Here is a 25193-nt window from a genome sequence, read left to right as displayed (position 1 = left end):
GTCCCCTGTGCCGAGGGTACAGTCCAAAGTGTTGGCTCTGGTGGGCGGGGCTCCAGGGCGGCGGGAACTGCAATTGGTGTCTTTGAAGGTGCAGCAGGCGGGAACAGCTGATGAGGAGAGAGCCGGCCGGCGATGTGGGACGGTAAGAGGATCCCTGGCGGCATGGCATCGGGCCTCCGAGCGTGGCGGGAGCCTTGAAGAAGCCACGTCCCACGCCTCTGAGGCGACTCTTTCGCGACTGCCGCAAGTCCCAAGGTGCGGGATTGGCCCTTGGTCTCGGGCCGGAGGCTGGGGACTACAGTTGAGGCTGAGGTGAGGAGGGCGGTGACGCTGGGCCGTGGCGTCACATCCGCCCGTGATGGGGCGGGGCCTCACGTAGGGCCTGCGTCACGCTGGAGCCGCGCCGAGCTGTCACCGGCTAAACTATCCGAGCCCTGGGTTGCTGCTTTCCCCAGAGTTGAGTGTTCTTGGTTTTGGTTAACCTTGGCGTCCGTCCTTTTTAGTCTTTGCAGCCTCTCGCCTTACTCCTGCTGCTCCTTGTGGCAGCTCTTAGCCTGTGCAGATTTCCAGGAAAGTTACTTAAAAGGGACCTTTTTTGTCATGCGTTCTTTCAGCTGTTATATCTCGAGCACCAAGCCAAGCGCTGTGCTAAGCGCTCAGATGTAAAAAGAAATTAGCTAATCACAGGGAATCAGAAGAGTTTATTCAAGGGTTTTCCAACTTTATTGATGAGATTGCGTGGACTCTTTCTACCAGAATTTTTTTAGAATGGCATTCCCAACGTTTAGCGGGAATTAAGACTCTTAGTCTTAAAATGCAAAAATCTCAAGCCCTTCTCGGTCCCCCACACCCACCCCAGTTTAAATCGTTGGAGTCCAGGAATCTGCATTTTAACAACCACCACCTCCAGTGTTTTTGATGGGAGACGTTGGCTTGATATTGTCACCGACTGTTGGACCCTAATCCTTCCCAGCTTGTTTACCTCCTCAGGCACGGCTGCTTCAGGAGAGTCTCTAAGACTTCATTCCACAAGTATTTCCACTAGACAGTTCTTGGGCTGACACTGTTCTAGATTCTAGGAATGCAGCTATGAATAAGACAAACATAGTTCCTGCCCTAGTGAAGCTTAATCAAATATTTAATGCAATAAAGTAATCAATAAGCAAGATAATTTCAGATAGTTCTGTAAAGACAAGGTGGGGAAATAACTAGGTTGGGTGGTCAGGGTAATAACTAGATTGGGTGGTCTTCTGTGAAGAAGCATGGCTGAGACCTGAATTACAAGAGCCATGTGAATATGTGCAGAAGAACCTTCTAAGCAGGGGTCACCGCAGGTGCAATGGCCCTTAGCTGAAGGGATCCTCTTGTAATAGACAAACTAGAAGGGCAGTGTAGCTGGAGCTCAGAAAGCCAAGGAGAGAGTGGTAGATGACAGGGATGCAGGAACCAAACAACGCAGGGCCTTGTGGACCATGGTGAGGATTTCAGTCCTGACATTAAGGCAGGTGGGTCTTGCATCTGGACAAGGAAATGAGTCAGGCTCAATTTTCATGATCCTGATGCTGCTCCCACATTCTTAATTCAGTTATTTTTCTCTCTAAAGAACTAATCATTCTTCTTTATTTTTAACTATTGTTTTTAGTATCTTTTCAAAGTATTGGGTTGGCCAAAAAGTTCGTGCGGGTTTTGCCATAAGATGTTACAGAAAAACCCGCACAAACTTTTTTGGGCAACCCAGTATATTCAACTACCCATATATTTTCAGAAGTGGGTGATGGTAATAAATTATATGCCGTGTTCAACACTTAAATGGTAGAAATACGTTGCAGCCAGGATTCTTTTAGGGGAATCTCCTCTATTTGTCCTTGGAAATCCCATAGTCATGGTGGAAGCAGGTGAGATTGACAGACTGACTTCTGCCTCTAGTCATAAACACAGCCCTTCATGATCTCTGACCTCACCTCCTCCTCTGTGGCTTTTCACTCACCACTCTGACCTCTCTGGAGGCCTCCTTCTCCCTGTCCCTTGAAGGCCCCGAGGCTTTTGCACTTGCTGTTCCATCTGCCTGGAAAGCTCCTCCACCAGCTAGCCCCATGGCTCACTCTCCCTCCCCAAGGACTGGCTCAAATGTCACCTCTCTGAGGCCTGCTCTCCATCCCCACCACCCATTGCCAGCCTGCTGCACTTTCACTGCTTCCTAACACTGCTCCGTTTTCTCCTCAGCACTTATCGCTTTTAACAATTTTTGTGATTTTCCTGTTGCCTGTCTCTCCCAACTAGAAAGGATGCTCCATATTGGCAGGGATTTTTGTCTTTTTGGTTAAAGCTGTATCTATCCCCAGTGCCTAGAAAAGTGCCTGGCACACACGGGTGCTCAGTAATTTGATACATGTATCAGTAAATGAGTGAATGATTCACATGTCATTGCCATCAAAAGATCAAAACACTCTAGCCAGGAAAGGAGGGAGAGCACTAATTTTTAAAAACTCTAAAACATATTTAAATGAACGCTTAAGGAGAAAATAATTTAATCCTCCTGTTGGAACACTGTTCGCAGAGCGCCTGTAAAATGGTAAACATTTGGGTGTTTGACCTGCAAATCAAAATTCTGGCTAAAAATATCATGCTGAAAATTCACTAACTTACACTTTTGTGTTTGGTTAATACTTTATCGTGCTGTTTTTGGTTTTGTCTTTACGAAAGTGCCAAAGAGATGGATGAAACTGTTTCCGAGTTTTTCAGGAGGACCATCTTGAAAATCCCATTGACTGAAATGATGACAATACTAAAAACCTGGAATTTTTTGTCTGAAAATCAACTGCAGACTGTAAACTTCCGGCAGAGAAAGGAATCTCTTGTTCAGGACTTGGTTCTGCTTTGTGAGGTAACAGTGTTCAAAATGACTAACCTTGAACATGACGCTACCCTTTGGTTTTTTTCTTTCCTTTCCTTAGTCCGAAAGAGATGCAAGGTAGCTGCTAGGGTGTGAAGTTAGGAGGGCTACGTACCACGATAGCGGAAAAGGAACTGATTTTTTTTTTTAATTTATTTTTGGCTGCGTTGGGTCTTCGTTGCTGCGCGCGTGCTTTCTCTAGTTGCGGCGAGCGAGGGCTACTCTTCATTGCGGTGCACAGGCTTCTCAGTGCGGTGGCTTCTCTTGTTGCGGAGCACGGGCTATAGAGCGCGGGCTCAGTGGTTGTGGCGCACGGGCTTAGTTGCTCCACGGCATGTGGGATCCTCCCGGACCAGGGCTCGAACCCATGTCCCCTGCATTGGCAGGATTCTTAACCACTGCGCCACCAGGGAAGCCCCTCCTCATTCATTTTTAAATAAGTATACTTTATGACCCAGCAATTCCACTTCGAAATTTACATATATGGAAAACATAATAAAAAATGAGGTATATGTAATATCATGATTGATAAACATTTATATACCTAGTTATAGATATGTAAATATCTATATATAAAGATGTTAACCAGCATTGTTTACACAAAAAATTGGAAACAACTATACTTAGGAGATTAGATAAATAATGATATGTCCACATAAAATATTCCTTAACCATTAAAAAGAATAAACTAGATCTTTCTGTATAACACTGAAAGAAACTATATAATATGTAAACATATAAATGTGTGTGTATAGAGCAGTGGTTCTCAGCTGGGATGATTTTGTCTCCCAGAGGACACAATGTCTGGAGACGTTTTTGGGTGTCAAAACTGTGGGATTGGGGTGCTGCTGGCTTCCAGTGGGTAGAGGCCAGGAATGCTCCTTTACATCCTAGGACAGCTTCTACAACACAGCTTTATCTGACTCAAAATGTCACTAGCACCTGGTTGAGAAAACCTGGGATAGAGGAAATCTAGACGGATACCATAGATTAAAAAAAAAAAAAAAAAGTTAAAAGTGATAAATGAGGATTAGATCGGGGGAGAACAGTTGTGAGAACCTGTAATGAGACACAGAATCAGAATGAGACACCTTCAGAATCAGAAGGTGTATGTGTTACCTAACAGGAGAGCAGAGATGGGAGACAGGTTGTCAGTAAAGTACTGAGAGGGCCCTCATCTGCTCTAAGCAATCCTAAAATGTGCTGTAGATGGGGTAGAACCACACCTATCACCACGATTACTAAAAATGGTATATTCTCTTTCAGGAGAATCGTGCAAGTCTCAATGATGGAGCCCTTTTAGACATCATTTGTAAGTTTTGGTGATTTGCATTTACGCTTAACCAGTCCAGTTTCATCAGAGAGGCAGTTTTGTATTTAACGGCTCAGATTCTAGAGTCAAGTTGACCTGGTTTCATATTTCAGCTCTGTCACTTACCAGTCTTGTGTCCTTTGCCAAGTCACGCGACCTTTTTTTAAGCCTCAGACTTTTCCTAAGTAAAATTGACATAATAACAGCTTCTACTTCACAGGATTGTTATGAGGGTTAAATAAGATAAGACTTGAAAAGCCCTTAGCACAGTAACTGGCATACAATAAGCACATAGTTAATGTTTGTTAGGCTCTGTATTATTATTAACAGAATTTGAAAATAGATGTCTGCGAATGTGTTCTAATTACAGTGTAGCTTGTAAGGAATGTAAGGATTAACACTGACCGTACTTGCACGTCGAGTGGTCATGGGGGCACTAAATGGGAGAGGCATACATGGCTCTGGGGTCTCCATGTGCAACTAGAAGGAAATTGGGCCCCCGGCTAAGATAGGAGACACTAGAGGTGGACCAAGCTTGTCACAAATATCATGGATTAGTCTAGCACGTGTTCTATTTGAGGAAATGTCTGCATTTGTATTTAAGTCCTTGCCACTTATCATGAACTTCTACACGGTGTTTAAAAGAATCATTAATGACAAAAAGTTTTTAATCTCCATTATTACGATAGCAACCTTATTCAAAGATCATTTAGCAGGCCATCTGAACTCTGAAACAGAGAACCAAGGAAGAAAATACCGGAAAGAAACAAAACCCTTTGGATGCTGTCTTTCAGGGCAGGCATCACATTATACCTGATTACACCTGTTTTGGACAGAACTGGATAATCAAGAATTGTCAGGCCATCGCCATAAATGGGGTGGGATGGGGAGACAAGGACGCCAAGGCACCAAAAAAAGAAAAAAAAAAAAAAGACACAGGACAAGAAAAGTAATAAGACAAAGGCACAGCAGGTTGGTGCCCTTGAGTATTGGGGCCAACAGCCCCTCTTATGGGGTTCAGAGCACCTTGGTCCTAGGTCCAAAGACACAGGGATGCAGACCGAGGTCAGCGCAGCGACAGAGTAAAGCCAGGATGATCATGTGTTGGGACTGAACTCAGTAACTTCCTAGGCCCATTTTCACTCCAAGATACTCTTAAGTTTGTAACTCCTGGAGGGTGTCTTCTACATCATACATTCATTCATTCATTCATCAAATATATATGTTTAATGCCAGCCAGGAGCTAGATGCTGGGACTACAGCAGTGAACAAGACTCAGTCCAATATCCCATAATGTGTTGGGACTGAACTCAGTAACTTCCTAGGCCCATTTTCACTCCAAGATACTCTTAAGTTTGTAACTCCTGGAGGGTGTCTTCTACATCATACATTCATTCATTCATTCATCAAATACATATGTTTAATGCCAGCCAGGGGCTAGATGCTGGGACTACAGCAGTGAATAAGACTCAGTCCAATATCCCATAATGTGTTGGGACTGAACTCAGTAACTTCCTAGGCCCATTTTCACTCCAAGATACTCTTAAGTTTGTAGCTCCTGGAGGGTGTCTTCTACATCATACATTCATTCATTCATTCATCAAATACATATGTTTAATGCCAGCCAGGGGCTAGATGCTGGGACTAGAGCAGTGAACAAGACTCAGTCCAATATCCCATAATGTGTTGGGACTGAACTCAGTAACTTCCTAGGCCCATTTTCACTCCAAGATACTCTTAAGTTTGTAACTCCTGGAGGGTGTCTTCTACATCATACATTCATTCATTCATTCATCAAATACATATGTTTGATGCCAGCCAGGGGCTAGATGCTGGGACTAGAGCAGTGAACAAGACTCAGTCCAATATCCCATAATGTGTTGGGACTGAACTCAGTAACTTCCTAGGCCCATTTTCACTCCAAGATACTCTTAAGTTTGTAACTCCTGGAGGGTGTCTTCTACATCATACATTCATTCATTCATTCATCAAATACATATGTTTGATGCCAGCCAGGGGCTAGATGCTGGGACTAGAGCAGTGAACAAGACTCAGTCCAATATCCCATAATGTGTTGGGACTGAACTCAGTAACTTCCTAGGCCCATTTTCACTCCAAGATACTCTTAAGTTTGTAACTCCTGGAGGGTGTCTTCTACATCATACATTCATTCATTCATTCATCAAATACATATGTTTGATGCCAGCCAGGGGCTAGATGCTGGGACTAGAGCAGTGAACAAGACTCAGTCCAATATCCCATAATGTGTTGGGACTGAACTCAGTAACTTCCTAGGCCCATTTTCACTCCAAGATACTCTTAAGTTTGTAACTCCTGGAGGGTGTCTTCTACATCATACATTCATTCATTCATTCATCAAATACATATGTTTGATGCCAGCCAGGGGCTAGATGCTGGGACTAGAGCAGTGAACAAGACTCAGTCCAGTACCCCACAGGTACAAGCAGTGTACAAATGAACATCTAAGTGTAAGCTGTAGTGTCAGGTAGTGGTACGTACCATGAAGGAAGCTACAGCAGGGCGGGATGGGGCGTCCATTTCGGTAGGGTGTTCAGGGTGGGCCGTTCCGCACTGTGGCATCTTAGTAGAGACCAGAATGAGATGTGCAGCGAGCTAGGTGAAGAGTGCTCTGGACTAAGGAAAGCCGGTAGCAACACCAGTTCCAGGAGCACATCACCCCTGGCTTTTGCTGCACAGATGCAGCAGTCTGTGGAGTGGGCCTGTGTGGACAGAATAAATGGTCTAAGAATAAATGCTACATCTCTACTATACGGAGTAATTCTTTATGACTTGTTTTATTTGTCTGGAGTAAATTTAATCCATTTAAAATTTACAGTTTGAATAAAGATCTGTATAACTTAATTCGTAAATTACTGTTAGTTTTCTCCACTTTCACATGATTAAAAATATGTATTTATAAGTTGAAAGTTCTCTCGGGATGATAGTAATAAGCTCTTCCTCCCTGTCTCAGATACTCAATTTCATCGGCATCAGAAAGTTTGGGATGTTTTTCAGATGAGTAAAGGACCAGGTAATGTTTTCCATTTTTAACTGAACACTTGTATTTGATGTTTTGGCAATTTAAAAATGAGTAGCAGTTTGTTCCTCTTAAGTCTCTTTTCTTTCCAAATGCGGTGATTGTTACTCATGTATAGAAAAATGAGAAACATATCTGGTGATGCTCTGTCAGGGGTACCAGCAGCGTTTGTGTGATTTGATCATTACTGCTCTTTGAGGTTACACCAAATGCTTATCTTCAGGATCTTTGTAAACGTATTGAAGACACTGTAGCTCCCTTGATTCTTCTTGATTTTTCTTTTCATTTTGACAGGTGAAGGCACTGACCTTTTTGATATGGAACAATTCAAAAGTTCATTCAAGAAAATTCTTAAGAGAGCATTAAAAAATGTAAGAATAAAATTTATCTGAATTTCCATAAAATTCAATTTCATGGCATCTATGCACTTAAAATTCGCTACTACATTATTTTTTTCAATTTGTAAGAATTTCAGTTAGTAATATTCCATACTGTTCTATTCCATATCAAAGACAAACTCTACTCAGTGTAAAAACTTTCCTCTCCCCTTACCTCTCAATTCAGGGGTACTGCTTCTTTCTCAAGAGCAGCACTGCCCAGTAGGACTGTACAACAATGGAACTGTTCTAGATCAGCACCGTCCAGGACCCAGCTAGTAGCCACGTGTGGCTACTGAGCACTTGAAGTGTGGCTGGTGTGACTGAGAAACTAAAATGTTCGTCGTGTTTAACTGTAATGAATTTTACTTAAATGGCCCTAGGTGGCTCGTGGTCACAATGTTAGGGTAGCTCGAGAGCACCGAAGAGTCCCCAGCTGCCAGTCTGTTTCCACAGGTACCACCTCAACATCTTATCCTAGGTTGAGGTGATTGCTTTTTTTTTTTTTTTTTATGTTGGAGTATAGTTGATTAACAGTGATGTGTTACAGGCATACAGGAAAGTGATTCAGTTACACCCATACAAGTATCCATTCTTTTTCAAATTCTTTTCCCATTTAGGTTATTACAGAATATTGAGCCAAGTTCCCTGTGATATACAGTAGGTCCTGAGGTGATCACTTTTTTTTTTTTTTTTTTTTTTGCTGTACGCGGGCCTCTCACTGCTGTGGCCTCTCCCGTTGCGGAGCACAGGCTCCGGACACACAGGCTCCGCGGCCATGGCTCGCGGGCCCAGCCGCTCCGCGGCATGTGGGATCTTCCGGGATCGGGGCACGAACCCGTGTCCCCTGCATCGGCAGGCGGACTCTCAACCACTGTGCCACCAGGGAAGCCCGAGGTGATCACTTTTTAACAGCCTCCCCTACTTCATTCCCTTTCCACCTAACTCGGCCTGAGTCCTCCTTGCATATAAAGACATGCCAAAAACTCTGTCCCATTCACTGTGCTCTGCCCGTCCTCTCTGGCATAGTGGTGTTCCCTCTTCTCTGATAAACTCCTTGACCTGTCTCTCCATCCCCTTACCTCATCCTGTCTCTAGCTGGTCCTGCTTTCTACTTACCCACCTGTCACCAAACATATTCCTTCATCTCCTTTCTTATAATGACCCTCTGTGTGTGCGGTGAATCATCTCCTATGTCCTTATCCAACATACCTGATTTATTTTCCTCTGTTCTCTTGCATCCTTAATCTCTTGCCTCTTCTGATTCCTACTCTACTGCTTATAAATGTGCTCAGGTCTCAGTAAAAGTACATCCTTTTCCCAGGCTCATCCGCAAGCTCTGTTCTTTCTGCCACAAGACTCTTGGAGGGAAATATTTCTTCTTGCTCCTGATGTGTCCCACACATGGAAGCAATCCCATTGGCCCCTCCTCACTGCTCCCTTCACTTTCCTCCAGCAGGAGCAGGGCCTTAGCGTGAGTGAAAGCAGCTGCCTGCAGGCAGCACCTACTCTGGTCTATTCCTCCAGGGCTGGCTCTGCCCCTGCAGGGAGACCACTCAGAGCGGTCCTGCCAGTTACCATGTAGGCTGCTCTGCCTGCTTCTGGATTTGGTATCAGGAGGGCCACTTGCCTGGAGCAAACTCCCCATTCCTTTAATCGCTGTATTTTTAAAAACATTTCAATAACCCTTAAGACAAGTCAACCCGGCCCCTACCCCCAATTACTCTTCTTTGTGAAAAATGTCCTAACTGTTTCTCCAGATGAATCTTAGAAACATTTTCTCAGGTTTACAGAACAAAACAAAATCTTCAGCCTTTTGAGTAGGGGTGCATTTATTTATTTTTTGACTGTGCCACACGGCTTATAGAATCTTAGCTGCCTGACCAGCGACTGAACTCAGGACCTCAGCAGTGAGAGCGCAGAGTCCTAACCACTGGACCACCAGGGAATTCCCTGCATTTAATTTATAAATTAATTCAAAGAAAATTGTGAACCAAGAGAAGGTATGTCTCCTTTTTTCTTTTAATTTTGTGAATAAGCAAGCACTTTTTTTTACCTTGCTCCTAAGTTCTTATTTTGGATTATATTATTTGAAAACTCTTCTTACCATGAAATTATGAACTTTGCAGACATTACAGGAGAGTCCTGTCTGGACTGTGGCTGTGGCACATGCACCTGCTTTTTTTTTTTTTTAAACAAAGAACCTCATTACCACATAACCCCTGGCCAGCCCTCCAGAAGTGTTGTGGATATGTGGTTTGGACCCTTCTGGAAGCAGCCTTCTTTTGAAGCTGAACATGACTGGCTAACTCATCTTGAGAAACACTCGCAGCAAACACTCCCACCCTACTTCACCCAAAACAAGAAACCTAGAGAGTGTCTCTCTCTCTCTCGGGTCCAGTTCAGAGTTTATCTGCATCTTCCCTCCCAGCACCTTCTCACCTGATGGTCTTTCCTGTCCCTGTTTTAGGCACCAGGAACTTCTGTTCTTTTAACCCCAGGCCACTGCCCTCACCACGCATGGAGAAAAGAGTCTGAAACACTCACATTTCCTCCCACTTTGATGCCCATGTATTTCAGTTGTTAGATTTCTCTTTTCTTATCACTACCAAAAGCTTTTGCCTCCTGAATGAATTTCAGGCACACTAGCAGGGGAGGCTGGGGGGACAAAGGAGCTTTTTTACTGATCATATCTCTCCTGCTTGAAAGGCCAGCTAGAGAGTGACGTGCTTTGTATGCTGCAGGTTTTAGATGAGGAGGATGAGCAGGTAAAGGCCGTGTGTCTTCTCTGTCTCCCCGTCCCTCTACTCCGAGGTGGCCCACATGTCCTCAGCCCTTTCCTCAACTGAGGACTCCCGGCTTATCTTCACCTTCCTCTACATAACTTAACTAGTGGCTGGATAACCCCACTTTCCCAAAGGCTGATGATGGTGACGTCATGACAAATAGCATCTCCTGGTGCCCAGGAGTGAAGAGTGACTCACCTGCTGCTCTAGGACAGGCACCTTAACCTTTTTGTGCCAAGGACCCTTTGGCTATTAGTGAAGCTTATGGACCACTTCTCAGAAGAGTGTATTTAAATGCTATAAAATAAAATCCATAGACTCACAGGGAAAACAAATGATATTAAAAATACAGTTAAGGTATTAAAATGGCAAATTGTGATAAGTAATGCATGTGCTTCTTTATTAACACAATAAATAATCTCATAATGGGTCTAAAAGCAACTAGTTTCAAAGTACTAATAGGTGTAAATGGTATTTTTGAGGCATGTGCAACAATTATAACATGGTAAGAGTATTTGGGATTTCTATGGACAACTAAGTAACGGTCCTAAAATTCCACTGTTTTGATGCCTACTTTCCAATTGAAGGAGATGCTAAATTTCAGTTGAAATTAGTACAAATAAAGATGAAATTTTCCCCCCAGCAAGTCCACAGATGCCCTGAATTCTAACCATGGACTTCAGGTAAAGAACTCCTGCTCTGAACCAATGGGGGAGAGAAGCTGATATGAGAGGACACAGGGAGCTTAACTGGGGAGTGATGGGTGGAGAGTGAGTGAGTGTGTGTGAGAGAGAGAGAGAGAGAAGATTAACTACATCTTACCAGGTAAAACTCTTCAAAATACAAAGTTCTTGGAAAAACTTACAAAGAAGAGAGAAACTAAAAACTGTTTCAATTGTAAGGTAGCACATTTTCTGTCCCTTTCTATGCCTGTATCATGTAGTGTAATAATGATGGTCTGTGTTAAGTATGTTTGTGTTAAATATGTGGTGATTCTTTGTATTGTAAGCTTCATTTGATTCTCATGCCAAACATACGTATGTTCAGTAGCTTGTGGGCCTTGGCCAGTTACTGACAGTTGATGGCTAGTGGAGGATACAATGGCCAAGAGAACAGTCCCAGTTTCGCCAAACCACTTAGGACCCTTGGCCACACTCGTTTATGTCATCTTAAATTTTTTTTTTTTAATTTTTTGGCTGTGCCACATGGCATGTGGGCTCTTAGTTCCCTGACCAGGGATCAAACCCGCGCCCCCCGCATTGGAAGCACAGAGTTTTAACCACTGGACCGCCAGGGAAGTCCCTTGGCTGCACTTGTTTAAGCTTGAGCAATATTAATCTGAGCTCTCCTCTGTGAAACACTTTATCACAGGTATTGCAGGAGGATATCCATTGAGTCGTTTCTTGGGAAAATAATAAATGGGCCCTGCCTCTACAGGTATCTGAATATCTTCTTTACTGTAAGAATGTGAGATGGAGCATCGGCCAGCCGGGCCAGGATTACACTGACTCTGTGGACGCCCTTTCCTCTTAGCCTACTGATTTTTAACCTTTTTTTGGACTACAGACCCTTATGAAAATTTTGATAAGTGGCATAGCACCTCTCTAGAAAAGCATACCTTTAGATATGTCCATCCAACGGTGCATCCAATTCAGGAGGTCACAGACCTCTTTAAGTCCCTTCATGAGCCCTCACTTAAGTTATCCTCATTCTAGACTAGAGACTACCTGACTCCGTTGAATGCTACCAATTTTCTCCTAGTGAAAATGTGCCCTCCGGATACTACACTCAATGTTGACTTTACACACTTATTTTCTTTTGTAATGTGATGCAAAGAGGCTATTCAGAATAAGATCCTGTCCTCTTCCATTCGAGCTGGCAGAGGTCCACTGCATGCCTGTTGGGGCCGAGGGCTGTGCTGCTCATCCAGGGGAAGGTCAGACTGCTCTGTATCCTCCATGCCCCCTGTCTTGGGTTCCTTGTCTGATACACTGAGGAAATTTGGGGAAGCAACCTGATAAAGAGCGGGCAGAGTCAAGATACAGTCAGCCCTCCATATACATGGGTTCCGCACCCATGGATTCAACCAACCACAAATTGAAAATATTTGGGGAAAAAAATTCTAGAAAGTTCCAAAAAGCAAAACTTGAATTTGCTTTGGGTCAGCAACTGTTTACATAGCATTCATGTTGTATTTATGATTATTTACATAGCATTTACTTTCTATTAGGTATTAGAAGTAACCTGGAAATGATTTAAAGTATGTGGGAGGATCTCATAGGTTATTTGCAATTACTACACCATTTTATATAAGAGACTTGAGCATCCTCAGATTTTGGTATCCTGGTATCTGAGAGGGGACCATTCCTGGAATCTGAGAGGGGACCATTCCTGGAACCAATCATCCAGAATCCTTAGGGACAACTGTAACTGCCTTCTTTGCTAATGTCAGCAGCCATGTGATCACCAGGAATAAGATACAAGAGGGAGGAAATAAAGAGATGCGGGCAGGGGATTCCCTGGTGGTCCAGTGGTTAGAATTCCACGCTCTCACTGCCGAGGGCCCAGGTTCAATCCCTGGTCAGGGAACTAAGATCCTACAAGCCGCGCAGCACAGCCAGGAAAAAAAACAAAAACAAAACAGGGATGTGGGCAAGCCAAGTGCGCCTGTCTCAAGTATCTCCAGGGTCTGAGCTGCAAGCGGGGCTAATAATCTAGGAGTGAGCTATTAAATTCCATAGAAACTGGCAATCATATTTAAAAGTTTAGAAAGGTCTATATTTTATCCATGAAATGGAAACCATGTAGAATTTCTTATATTCTCGCTATGTAACTTTGCTTTGGGGTAATTTTTAGCACCTGAGCTAAATGCATAAAAGCATTAGGATTAGTATTTTTTAAGCCCATTGCTACATAGAAATCTTACTATTAAACTTTACAGTGCACGCTAGGTCTGTGTTCAATGCTAAAAATGCTTCCTTATAAGATATCTCATTTGTGAGGCTGCTTTGCTTCATAAACTCTTAGTTTTTCAGGACAAAGCCCAAGAAATTATTGAAAAATTTTGATGTCATATCCTGCTTGTAGGATTTAAAATTTTTTTCCTTCCAAAAGACTTTGCAAGGCACAAACGTATCTTTACAAAATGACCACAAAATATTCTCCCAACGATTTCCCAAAACACTGTAATGAAAAGTAGGAGAGGGACTTCCCTGGTGGTCCAGTGGTTAAGGCTCCATGCTTCCACTGCAGGGGGCATGGCTTCAATCCCTGGCTGGGGAACTAAGATCCTGCATGCCTCATGGCACGGCACGGCCAAAAAAAAAAAAAAAAAAGTAGGAGAAAAGACTGCCAGACCTCAGCCTGTGTGCAAGATTATAGTAACATCCTTCACCTCTAAAAAGCACCTGTTGTTGGTGCCACATGAGATTTTAATTAGGAAACTTACATCTTTTTTTTTTTAAATAAGGTGACAGTCAGCTTCAGAGATGCTGAGGAGAATGCAGTATGGATTCGAATTGCCTGGGGAACACAGTATAGAAAGCCAAACCAGTACAAACCTGCTTACGTGGTGTATTATTCCCAAACTCCATATGCCTTCACTTCTTCCTCCCAACTGAAAAGCAATCTCCCCCTTCTGGGTCAGGTATGGAACCAATTACTATAAGCTATAACGCTGTATTATCCTTATCTCAGGTCCGTGTAGGTTTAAACTGCTCAATATCATTTGATATAAAATGCGACCTGTAGGGGGACTTCCCTGGTGGTCCAGTGGTTAAGTCTCCGCGCTTCCACTGCATGGGGCACAGGTTCAGTCCGTGGTCAGGGAACTAAGATCCAGTATGCTGCATGGCGCAGCCAAAAAAGAAAATACCACCTGTAATTCTTTATCTCCTAAAATAAGAAGCAGAAAGTGTTCTTATTCTACAAGTGGGAGGACAGCATAAGCATTGGTTTAGAACTCTTCATTACTGTCTTGTAACTGAGAAGTAGTACACAATCAAGGTAAAACTCCAACCAACACAGAAGTCTCTGAACAGTCTTTTAAGACTCCATACCCTTCTGCGCAATCCCATTCACCCAAAATAACTGCTTTTAACAGTTCTGCTATTTCCTTTCAGAAGATGTTTTATTACAAAAACCACACTGGTACATAGGGTCTGTAATTTGCTTTTTCTAACTTAACAGAACATTTCAGTGAGGTTATATATGAATGTGCCTCACTACTTTTTCATGACCTCATCATGTGCCTATTAATGAACATTATTTTCATTTGTAACCATTTTCCCCACATTGCGTACACAAGAAGAGTGCTTTAACAGAAGATGGTCCTCTGGTCAGAGCCTGCTTCTGTTTATGGTTCTGCCTTTGGTATCACAGGCTTCCTAGCATTTTCCCCCAAATAAGCCATCCCTAAATTAGCCTGGCAACTGCTGCTGCTTCCACCATCTTAACATTCACAACTACAATGGTGCTTCAGTTGGTTCCAGAGCTGATTGTAGATAAGCAGCTCTGCCATCCTGGCTGCATCATCTCTAGCGCCAAGTAGAACACCAAGTCCTCCAGGCAGGTGGACTTGTCATTTAAATTCCTTAGGTGTTCACTGAAATGGCAGAAAGATTGCTACTGCTGCTCACTTCTATTTCTTTCTAACACTTAACTCTCCTTTACATTTGGAGTCTCTTCCTCCATAATAAATACTGGTTTTCCATCCACTGACAGCCAGGTGAGTCCACCCTGTCCCACCTAGTTTAAACATCACCCCAAAAGCTAACATTCTTTTCTCATGTGTATCTTAAGGCAAACTTATTTCTACCCTCTAGTTCCAGGTAAATACCTTATTCTATTAATTCTGTTTCAGTCTTCCAACTTGTTTCCCCAGACGATGGGAAGCTTTTATAAGCTGCATTTAATCTGCACTTTTTTCTTCAAAATTTGTCCTAGAGCGTACATACATATTTGCATTTTTGTATGGCAGTATCGTAGTATTAATGACTAGTAATCAAAAATGGTAACATTTGAGTATTCACTGTTTATTCTTAACTCTGAATTTCATTTATTATAATTCCTAACTTTAAACAGGATCACTTTGGGACTTCCCTGGCAGTCCAGTGGTTAAGAGTCCGTGCTTCCACTGCAGGGGGCACGGATTCGATCCCTGGTTGGGGAACTAAGATCCCACATGCTGCTTGGTGCGGCCAAGAATTTAAAAAAAAAATTTTTTTAATAAAAAAAATAAACAGGATCACTTTTCTTAAAATGGTATTACAAAAGACCTTGCATTTGTGAGAATCTTAATGCCATTAGCCCCTGTTTTTGTTTTTCAAGCTGAGTAACAGGCCATGAGATTTACTTGTTCTGGATTTTCTCCTGAACAAGTATTGTAAATACAGAGATAGACACAGTAATGCTAATAGTCTTGCTAATTTTCACTTCAAGGCACTGACAATTGCTAGCAAACACCATCAGATTGTGAAAATGGACCTCAGAAGCCGGTATCTGGACTCTCTTAAGGCTATTGTTTTTAAACAGTATAATCAGGTGAGCCCATCAGTCACTCTATTTAAAGTTAAGTCTCCGTTTTCTCTTTCACACATAATTTAGAAGCTGAGCAGGTGGGAAAGTCTACCTCCAGCGATAGGAGATCACATCAGATATCCTTGAAGTGCAGAAAGTTTTCAGTTAACATGAAAGGAAACAATATAATTTCTCACTCTCATCTTTTTATAGTTGCGTTGTATTTTATACTGCCCATTAGTCATTGGGGTCTATGTTATAGGTCCCCGTTTCCAAATCATCTATTCCAATCAGAATTTATTTTCTCTTCAGAGTAACTCGACACTGTCTTTTGAAGCTGATTATATTCTGTTCTGCAAGAGAGAAGCGGAATATTTTGTCCCATCAGTCAAGCAGGTGATACAGGAGTTGGAAGTAAAGGAGAAGGCATTGGTTTATTAAGTCCCACAATTTATTTGTCAAAATTATTTGAACGGATTCTTCCCCTTTAATGATGAGAACGGATCTGGCCTTGCTCCCAGGCTCAGGGTTGTTTTTTTTTTTTTTTCCTCTGCATGGCATCTGTGTGCTCATATGTTCAGACTCCTATAGGACTGTTAAGGCTCTGTGTATATCTTTGAGCCCTTAGGTATGTTATACTTATGTATTTTCATCTGTTCTAAGTAGAAAGAAGTGACGGCTCTCTGCAAGCTACTCTTTAAGGAAAAAAATCTAACATTAAGAAGTTAGATAATGATTTTCTCCCACAGCAGCCCCTCCCTCTTACCTACCACCCTCCTACCAAATTGCTATCAACGGTTCTCCTATGACCGTTGCATTTCTAGGAAAATTCATATTGTCAAACACTTAATTATAAAAACAATGGCTTCAGTGGGGAAAGTAAGCGAAGGGGTCTGAGAGGTTCAGACTTACAATAGGAAAGTTATTTTTCGATAAGGAATCTCAGCAAATATTTTACAGTTATAAAGACATAGATAAAAAGCTGAAAGATCACATTGTAAATGCTGCTTCTGATACCTCTAGCTTTTACATTCACCAGCTATACTTCTTCCAGATCCATTTTTTATGTTAACAAGGTACAGAGCTCCTCAAGCAAAGCAGCCATGTTGCTGGCATTCTCTGCCAACATTGCTCTAGGAGAAATGCTCAACTCAGTCTGCAAATGGCCTCAAATCTTTGTGTTGGGAAAAACTAAAGATAAGATTTGCCATACTTTTGTGCATTAAAGCCAATTAATATCTATACTTCAAAGTGATAAAATTAGGAAAACATTCACTTTTTTCTCTTTTCTTTTTCCTAGACCTTTGAAACTCACAACTCTACTACACCTCTACAAGAAAGAAGCCTTGGGCTAGATGTAAATAGTATGTGTGTTTTAAGATAAAAACTGAAATTTGGAAGAACATTCCTTTTCAGATTTCTGTCATCCAGGAAAACATTTATGTACCAGGATGTGATTCAAAAGTATTTACTCTTTTCAGAAAATTGAAAATTAAATTTCTGTTGAAGTGGGCAAGCTAAGCTACCATAATCTCTTTTAGAATTTACTAGACTGGCATCTAATAATAATCGGAACAAAAACAAAAATTAACTAACAGTTGTTGAGCATTTCTTCTGTGCCAGGCACCATACTAAGGTGTTTATATGAGTCATTTCCTATTTCTTCACAGCAGTCCCATGAACAAGCTCTTTTCATCAGGAAACTGGGTTTCAGAGAGGTTTAGTAACTTGTGAGGCAAAATCACATAGCTAGGAATCGGCAAAGCCAGGAGTGAAATCGGAATCTGAGTCTGGAGCCCAGGCTCTTAATGCTTCCTGAGTACTTTATTGCATCTCGCAGGTATTGCGTTATTTACAAATTGAAGGTTTGTGGCAACCCTGCGTTGAGCAAATTTCTCAGCGCCATTTTTCCAACAGCATTTGTTCATTTCATGTCTCTGTGTCACATTTTCATAATTCTCACAATACTTCAAACTTTTTCATTATTATTATATTTGTTATGGTGATCTGTGATCAGTGATCTTTGATGTTACTACTGCAAAAAGATTACAACTCCCTGAGGGCTCAGATGATGGTTAGCATTTTTAGCAGTAAAGTACTTTTTAAATAAGGTATGTACATTGTCCTTTTAGACATAATAGTGTTGCACACTTAATAGACTTCAGTACAATATAAACATAACTTTTATATGCACTAGGAAACCAAAAAATTCATGTGACTCACTTTATTGCAGTGGTATAGAACTGCACCCGCTTATCTGTGAGGTGTGCCTGTAATCAGAATTGTTACGCTGTTGCTACTCACAGGTGACATGAGTCCTTTCCTAGAAAACCCAAGAGAATAGAGTATGAAACTACTAATGTGGGTCAGAAAGTTCAGAAAAGTGATGGGTTACAATATAGATTTATAAAAATGAAAATGTTCCTCTCACTTGGCAGTGATTTGGCAATAAAATGAAATGGTACAGCCATTATGAACTAAACATATTTATGACTTTCCAATGGCACAGGAACTGCTGTTGATTTCATGTTAAGTAAAGAAAGCAGGAAACAAAATTGTGTGTATTTTATAATCCCAGTTTAAAAAATACATATCTTTTTATTCACTGAAAAAAGGGTTAGACAAATAGATTAAAATGTTAACAGTACTTATCTCTGTGTGGTGGAATTATGGGTGATTTTTATTTTCTCTTACCAGCCTATACTTTCCAGCTTTTCAACAATAAGAAATTATTACAATCGAGAAGAAACAGTAAACATTATTTTTAAGCTATACAAGCAAGTTGAAAGGTTAGGAATGAAAGGAAGATACTTTATGGATGAAATATATTAACATACATAAAATATATAATATTATAATAATATTAAATATATAACAGCTGTTTCTCTTGAAATCTTCCATCTGTAGTGGATTCAAGGATCATTCATGAAAACAAAACAGAAAAAGAGAGAGTCCATAGAGTGACTCAAGAAATTTTTGGAGACTATCCACAACCAAGACTAGAATTTGCACAATATAAGGTAGGACACTGCTATAAACTAACTACAAGTTATCAATACTTTTTAAAAAGAACTAAAACTAAGTGGAAAACAGATCTAAGAAACTGTCTCTTATTCATTTGTCACTTTAATGTTGTATAATAAGTTTATGAGTTAAAGTAGACTTCTTTATCATATTTAGTAAGTTCCTCTGTTGCAAAGGAGACCTTTGGAAATTTTGAATTTGCCTTTTCATTTCACCTTTCATATTAATTGTTATGTATAACCAGCTGTGATCTATTTTTGAGAAAAAAAAATGGTAGGTTACACCTTTCTAGCCCATCCACACCTAGAACAATGCTTGCACATGGTCAGTGCTCATAAATACTTATTAAATAAAAGAGTGAATAAATAAGTCATTACAAAGCCCAGTTGGCATCACATGGAGAAAACCCAGCAGCCTGCAAACCTGGCTCATTCCATAAGCTTGCCCACCAGGAAAGCCAGGTGGGGGGCAAGCCCATGGCCACCATTAGAAGAATTCAAGGCTTATATCACGATCACCCTAACCTAATACTCGTGCTCACACTCGTAACACCCTCCTCCCCTCAAACCTTCCAATAAAATTCTTTCTGCTTAGAAGGAACCTTCTGTACCTACGGACCACACTTTAAGTCTACCATTGATCTGCTCACTCAGGCCCAGTGCCTTTTTGGTTTGATTTGTTTTTAGTGGGAAAAGTTGACTGACACCTTTCAAGTTATACTCCCTGAATGGCAGGTTTCAACCCATTTCTTTTAAACAGCTCACACTCTTAAGACAGTCATTCTCAAAGTGTGGTCCCCAGACCAGCAGAATCGGCCTCAGCTGGGAATATGGGTAAGAAATGCAGGTTCCTGGCCCCATTCTAGTCCTACTGGATTGTGGACTCTGGAGGTGGGTCCCAGACATCTGTCTTCACGAGCCCTCTAGCCGATTCTGCACAGAGAACCACTGATCTAGGATACATAAGATTTAGTCCACAAAACTTCTCTTTATACACATCTTAGAATGGGTCTATTCTATAAGTCAAGGCGCACATTTATTCATACCTGCTACTAATTTTTCCCTACCTTTTCTATCTTGAAAAATGTCAAACCTTCAGAAAACATGCAAGAATATTACAATGAGCATTCATTTCCCCTTTGTTTCAAAATTTACTAATTGTTAACATTTTGCCACATCTGCTTTCTTTCTTTCTCTTTCTTTATTCTGAACCATTTGAATTAGCTGCAGACATTACTCACCCTCTAAATATTTCAGCATTCTGTCTCTAAATTTTAAGGATCATTTTAAGTTAAAAAAAAAATGAAGTTAGAATCTAAGAGCCAAGTACCTACTGAAGTAGCAGTACTTATATATTTGATGATATGAAGGAACTGTTATTCATTTTTTTAGGTGTGGTAATGTTATAGGGGCGAAGTTTTGAAAAAGAGTCCTTTTTAGGACTCTTAGATACATTGAAATATTTGCAGGTGGGATACTATGGTGTCTTGGATTTGCTTGGAAATAATCCAGTGGGGGTGGGCAGTAGGGAATGGAAGGTAGAGTAATAGATGGAACAAGACCAGTCATTGTTTCAGCTGGGTGATATGCACATGGGGACTCATTACACTGTGCTCCTCACTTTTGTATGTTTTCTAAATCTTCTATAATAAGAAGTTAAACTGCGGTAGTGACTCAAAACACATGACATTTTTACATTGAAATGACAGATTACAAAAACAGTACTCATTTTCCATTAAGAATGCAAACCTAATGCTCAGGTGAATGGCATCTGAGGGCGGAACTGACATGCAAGGTCTCCTGTGTGTCAGGCACTGTGCACGCTTGGCTTTTTGCATGCGATATTGCTGGATATACTGGTTGCCCTCAACATTTGCAATTAGCAAATTAAATGGTTCCCACCCCCATTAGTCCCTGTGTTTCTTGATAACAAGAATTAGTGAAATACATAATCCTATTTCTTTATATTTTGCCATTGCAACTGATATATTTAATCATCACTTAAAAATATATCTGTTGACAGCTTGAAACGAAATTCAAAAGTGACCTAAATGGGGGCATCCTGGCTGAGAGAGAAGAACCCCTCCGGTGCCTGGTTAAGTTCTCTAGCCCCCATCTTCTGGAAGCACTGAAATCCTTAGCACCAGCCGGTAAGTAGTCAGCACACTTCATCAGCCAGAAGAATTAACAACATACTACATTCGACCCTCTCTTTGCTGACTAATTGCCCCTGAGCTTTCTCATGGCTCTAGTCTGCTATCCCATCATGCCCTGTTTTGCATATTCTGCTTCACTTAATAGGGGTCCATGATCCACCCTCTAATCTTGGTCATTTTTAAGCTGACTCAAATCGTTGTCCCTGTGATTATTTTCATTTTCTTTTCTTTTCTTTTCTTTTTTTTTTTTTTAATTTCAGGTATTGCAGATGCACCACTTTCTCCATTGCTCACTTGCATACCCAATAAGGGAATGAATTATTTTAAAATTAGAGATAAATAAGATGTATGTGGTTTTGTAAGCACAGCATCCTTGACTGTATTGCATATGCATTTTATAATGACTAGCTGGATAGCTTCTATCTGCAAACTTGTTTTAGAGATTAATCCTTGATGTTGACGATTTAGAAATGTTCAATATAATTCTTGGGACTGATTCTTTCCTCCTCCTGCAAAGCATAGCAGTTGTGGGACTTTAAGATGGGATAGGATGTCTTTTTTCTCACTCCTGTCTCTCCTCAATCCCGGAGAGGTCTGGTTCCAGTTGCTGGTTTCCAGGGATTTTCTCTTAAGCCTTGGATCACAGAAAGAAGCAACAAGAAACTATACCCAACGCAAAACTTCCCAGGAGAATCATAAAATTGGTCCATTCAAAAGGTAGAATTGGGCCCATTAAGTTATTATTGCAGGAGGTAGCCTATCAGTTGATTCAGCTATATAAAATAATGATTTCATTGTAAATGTGATACTTCTCATCTATTTTATCATACATATGGCATTTGAACTGACAGATAATATACAGGTTTGTGAATAAAGATATTTAAAAATGGGTGTATCGGTCACTTTTGGTGAAAATCCTTCAGTGATCATCACTAAATCGCATGTCCTTTTACAATAACACTTTAAAATCTACTCCGTATCTTGATCCACAAAGGATTTGGGGTTATAACAACATATGTTACAATTATGATAAAACTAAAAGGTGAGGGGCTTCCCTGGTGGCGCAGTGGTTAAGAATCCGCCTGCCAATTCAGGGGACACGGGTTCGAGCCCTGGTCCAGGAAGATCCCACATGCCGCGGAGCAACTAAGCCCATGCGCCACAACTACTGAGCCTGCGCTCTAGAGCCCGCGAGCCACAGCCACTGAGTCCAGGTGGTGCAACTACTGAAGCCACGCGCCTAGACCCTGTGCTCCGCAACAAGAGAAGCCACCACAATGAGAAGCCCGCGCAACACAACGAAGACCAAACACAGCCAAAAATAAATTAATTAATTAATTTTAAAAAAATTAAAAGTTGAGGAAATCTGGGCAAATGAAGGACAGAAAAAGAACAGGAGGACAAAATAAAACTAGAGGTAAGATTACCACGTAAGAACATACAAGTGCCTCCTCAACTGCTAGAATAAAAGGAAAAATTTGGATGGCGTTAGCCAGTGGCCAAAGCAGAGGAGAAAAACACCAATTTAAATGAGATATTTAAAAACTGGTATATCAGTTACTTCTGATGAAAATCAAAAAGAGGCTTAATATACAGATGTAAACACAATCAGAAGGGGCTAAACAATGCTTTATACCAATATAATGTATTGGTATTGTCTATACCAATACCAATAGGTATTTTATGTGAAATATATTTGTTTAGATTTAATTAGCAAATGGCTTATTAGACACTTCAGTTATCTCAGAGTGAGGCACTGAGTGTAGGGGCTTAATAATGCTAATTTTTTTTGTAGACCACAGTCATGGTTTAGAGCATCTGTTCCTATGTGCACACATATGGTGGGCACTATGACTCAGTGCCTGAATGCCCACATTAGGTCTGCACAGAGGCCCTGCAGGTTCCTGGTGTGGTTTCCCACAGGCTCACAGCCCTTTCTGGTGCTTTGCAGGTATGTGCAATGAGAGCCTGAATGAGAAAGACACTAATCATATTGGGTTGGCTAGAAAGTCCCTTCGGGTTTTTCTGTAACATCTTACAGAAAAACCCGAAGGGACTTTCTGACCAACCCAGTATTACCCAGCCTACAGGGGAATCACTTGAGCCTGCACCCTGCAGCCCTCCCAGACAGAGGCTTCTGCTTCAGGAAATGAGATACAGGGAATGCTTACCTGGTATGTGCTTGACGGTCCAGAGACACATACGCCATTCAGATGCAGTCATGGGATCAGATGGAGCAGTAAATGCAGATCCAAGGATCTCTAGGCCAAAGGAATTTAATGCACATTAGGTAGGGTCTCCAAAAATGAAAAACAGCTAATGTTTACTGAGCACTTACTATGTGGCAGGCGCTGTGCCAAGTATTTTATACGCTTTGTCTTATTTTCATAATAATCCTATAAGGCAGGTGGCATTACTAGTCTCACTCTATTGACGTGAATACCAAAGCTTAGGTACTAGCTAGTAAGTGACTGAGCCCACATTAACCCCAGGCAGTTGGCCTCCAAAGCCTGCCCTCTTGGACACTGTGCTGGAAGAAACAATAGCCCGTGGATGCTATTTCTCACACAGATGTGGGGGGTTTGGGGCCCACAGTACTTTTTAATTCAGAATTTGTTACTGTGAAGCAGAATAGTACCCTTCTCAAAGATGTCCACATCCTAGTCCCTGGAATATGTAAATCTGTTACTTTACAAAACAAAAGGACTTTGCAGATGGGGACGTTATCCTGGATGTCCTGGATGGACCCAGTGTTATCAAAAGGGTCCTCAAAAGTGGAAGAGGAATAGAAGAGAGCAGAGGGAGACCTGACTAGTGAAGAAATCAGAGTGATGTGAAGAAGCCTCAACTCACCATTCATTAATGACTTTGAGAAGCTGGAAAAGGCAAGTAAACAGATTCTTCCACAGAGCCTCCCGAAGAAATGCAGCCATGCCAACACCTTGATCTTCACCTAGTAGACTCATTTCAGACTTCTGACCTCCAGAACTGTAAGATAACAAATCTGTGTTGTTTCAGGCCACCAGGTTTGTGGTAATTTGTTATTGCAGCAATAGAAAACAAATAGAGCTGCTAATATATAAAAACTGGGAGTTTTCACATAAAAATCTTGAAAAATAAATCCGACGATACCAAAGACGAGTAGTAGCCGCTGCCCCCTTTAAACAAAGGATGTAACTCCCATTCCGCTGCAGTCCTCACCCCTCCCTTTTGACTACACCTGGCCTCCTACACTCATTTAAATGACCTATCTGGTGGTCTCTCTTCCGACTTAGGTTTTGGAACCCTCCTCTGAGCTACACTGCCTCCCAAACAGTAATCAAATTTCAGCAGTTAGGGCTTCCCTGGTGGCGCAGTGGTTGAGAGTCCGCCTGCCGATGCAGGGGACACGGGTTCGTGCCCCGGTCCGGGAAGATCCCACATGCCGCGGAGCGGCTGGGCCCGTGAGCCATGGCCGCTGAGCCTGCGCGTCCGGAGCCTGTGCTCCGCAGCGGGAGAGGCCGCGGCAGTGAGAGGCCCGCGTACCGCAAAAAAAAAAAAAAAAAAAAAAAAATTTCAGCAGTTAAAATACAGGCAAGTAAATCTACCCTCCCTAAAATGATTAACTCTGTCAATTATAACAATCCTTTTGTTTATATAATGTGACCTCGGGCTAGTTACTTCTCTGCAAATGTGGGAAAACTTACAGTACGTACCTGCTAGGTCTGTTTCGAGGACAAAATGAGATACTGAATGAAAAGTGCATTCCCAGTGTCTGGTAAACAGAGATAGTTGTAATTCACATACTCTCGCCTCTCCTCCTGTTGAACACTTGGGTTATTTCCAATCTTTGGGAAGTAAAGTTCCTGAACGCATTGCTTTTTCTTCTATACAATTGTGGCCCGAGGTCAGATTTCTAGGAAGGCGAACAATGAATCAGCGGGACCAATACGTCCTACCTGTCCCCAGGAACCCCTGTGAAGTTTTGTAACCCGCCCGCCTCATCTGGTGGTGGCTCCTGGCAGACGCGCCCTCCGCCATCCGCACACGACGCCGCGGCCGCCCGGGCCCCGCCGGATGCTAATGAGCCGA

At 41.8% G+C, this 25193-nt stretch overlaps 1 protein-coding gene and 1 long non-coding RNA gene across 8 annotated transcripts; one reads left to right on the top strand and one right to left on the bottom strand.

Annotated features, from left to right (window-relative positions):
* The first annotated feature begins 27 nt into the window (after window positions 1-27).
* CENPN (centromere protein N) lies at window positions 28-22066 on the top strand. 5 transcript variants are annotated; one of them, XM_082606375.1, is made up of 12 exons: window positions 28-312; window positions 2704-2884; window positions 4160-4205; window positions 7198-7257; window positions 7558-7634; window positions 13896-14072; window positions 15866-15967; window positions 16256-16339; window positions 17244-17307; window positions 18851-18963; window positions 20990-21116; window positions 21383-22055. In XM_082606375.1, exons 2-12 carry the CDS (start codon window positions 2714-2716, stop codon window positions 21463-21465), a joined length of 1104 nt encoding a protein of 367 aa, XP_082462501.1. In that variant the 5' UTR covers window positions 28-312; window positions 2704-2713; the 3' UTR covers window positions 21466-22055. The 5 variants fall into 5 exon arrangements, with proteins under 5 accessions (XP_082462501.1, XP_082462502.1, XP_082462498.1 ...); XM_082606372.1 differs by having other exon boundaries at window positions 172-255; window positions 21383-22058; XM_082606376.1 differs by lacking the exon at window positions 16256-16339 and having other exon boundaries at window positions 21383-22045.
* On the bottom strand, window positions 15979-25164 carry LOC309794633. 3 transcript variants are annotated; one of them, XR_014292170.1, is made up of 5 exons: window positions 24818-25164; window positions 23976-24110; window positions 23294-23383; window positions 18167-18844; window positions 15979-16296 (listed from the first exon to the last, which is right to left on the bottom strand). It is a non-coding gene; the product is annotated as an uncharacterized lncRNA (long non-coding RNA). The 3 variants fall into 3 exon arrangements; XR_014292171.1 differs by having other exon boundaries at window positions 18167-18266; XR_014292172.1 differs by lacking the exons at window positions 15979-16296; window positions 18167-18844 and adding an exon at window positions 19202-19919.
* Window positions 25165-25193: the final 29 nt, after the last annotated feature.

Source organism: Mesoplodon mirus, assembly GCF_964341445.2.
Source record: "Mesoplodon mirus genome assembly, chromosome: 19".
Lineage (NCBI taxonomy): Eukaryota > Metazoa > Chordata > Mammalia > Artiodactyla > Ziphiidae > Mesoplodon > Mesoplodon mirus.
Note: the sequence above shows the minus strand (reverse complement) of the source record. Positions and strands in the feature narration are given on the sequence as shown.

Excerpts from the sequence above, each read along its gene's own strand:
- CENPN (XM_082606372.1), top strand. The coding sequence starts at position 2,714 with ATGGATGAAACTGTTTCCGAGTTTTTCAGGAGGACCATCTTGAAAATC. Across the intron at positions 4,206-7,197 it reads AGCCCTTTTAGACATCATTT|ATACTCAATTTCATCGGCAT; the intron begins GTAAGTTTTGGT and ends TCCCTGTCTCAG. Across the intron at positions 16,340-17,243 it reads TTGTCCCATCAGTCAAGCAG|ACCTTTGAAACTCACAACTC; the intron begins GTGATACAGGAG and ends TCTTTTTCCTAG.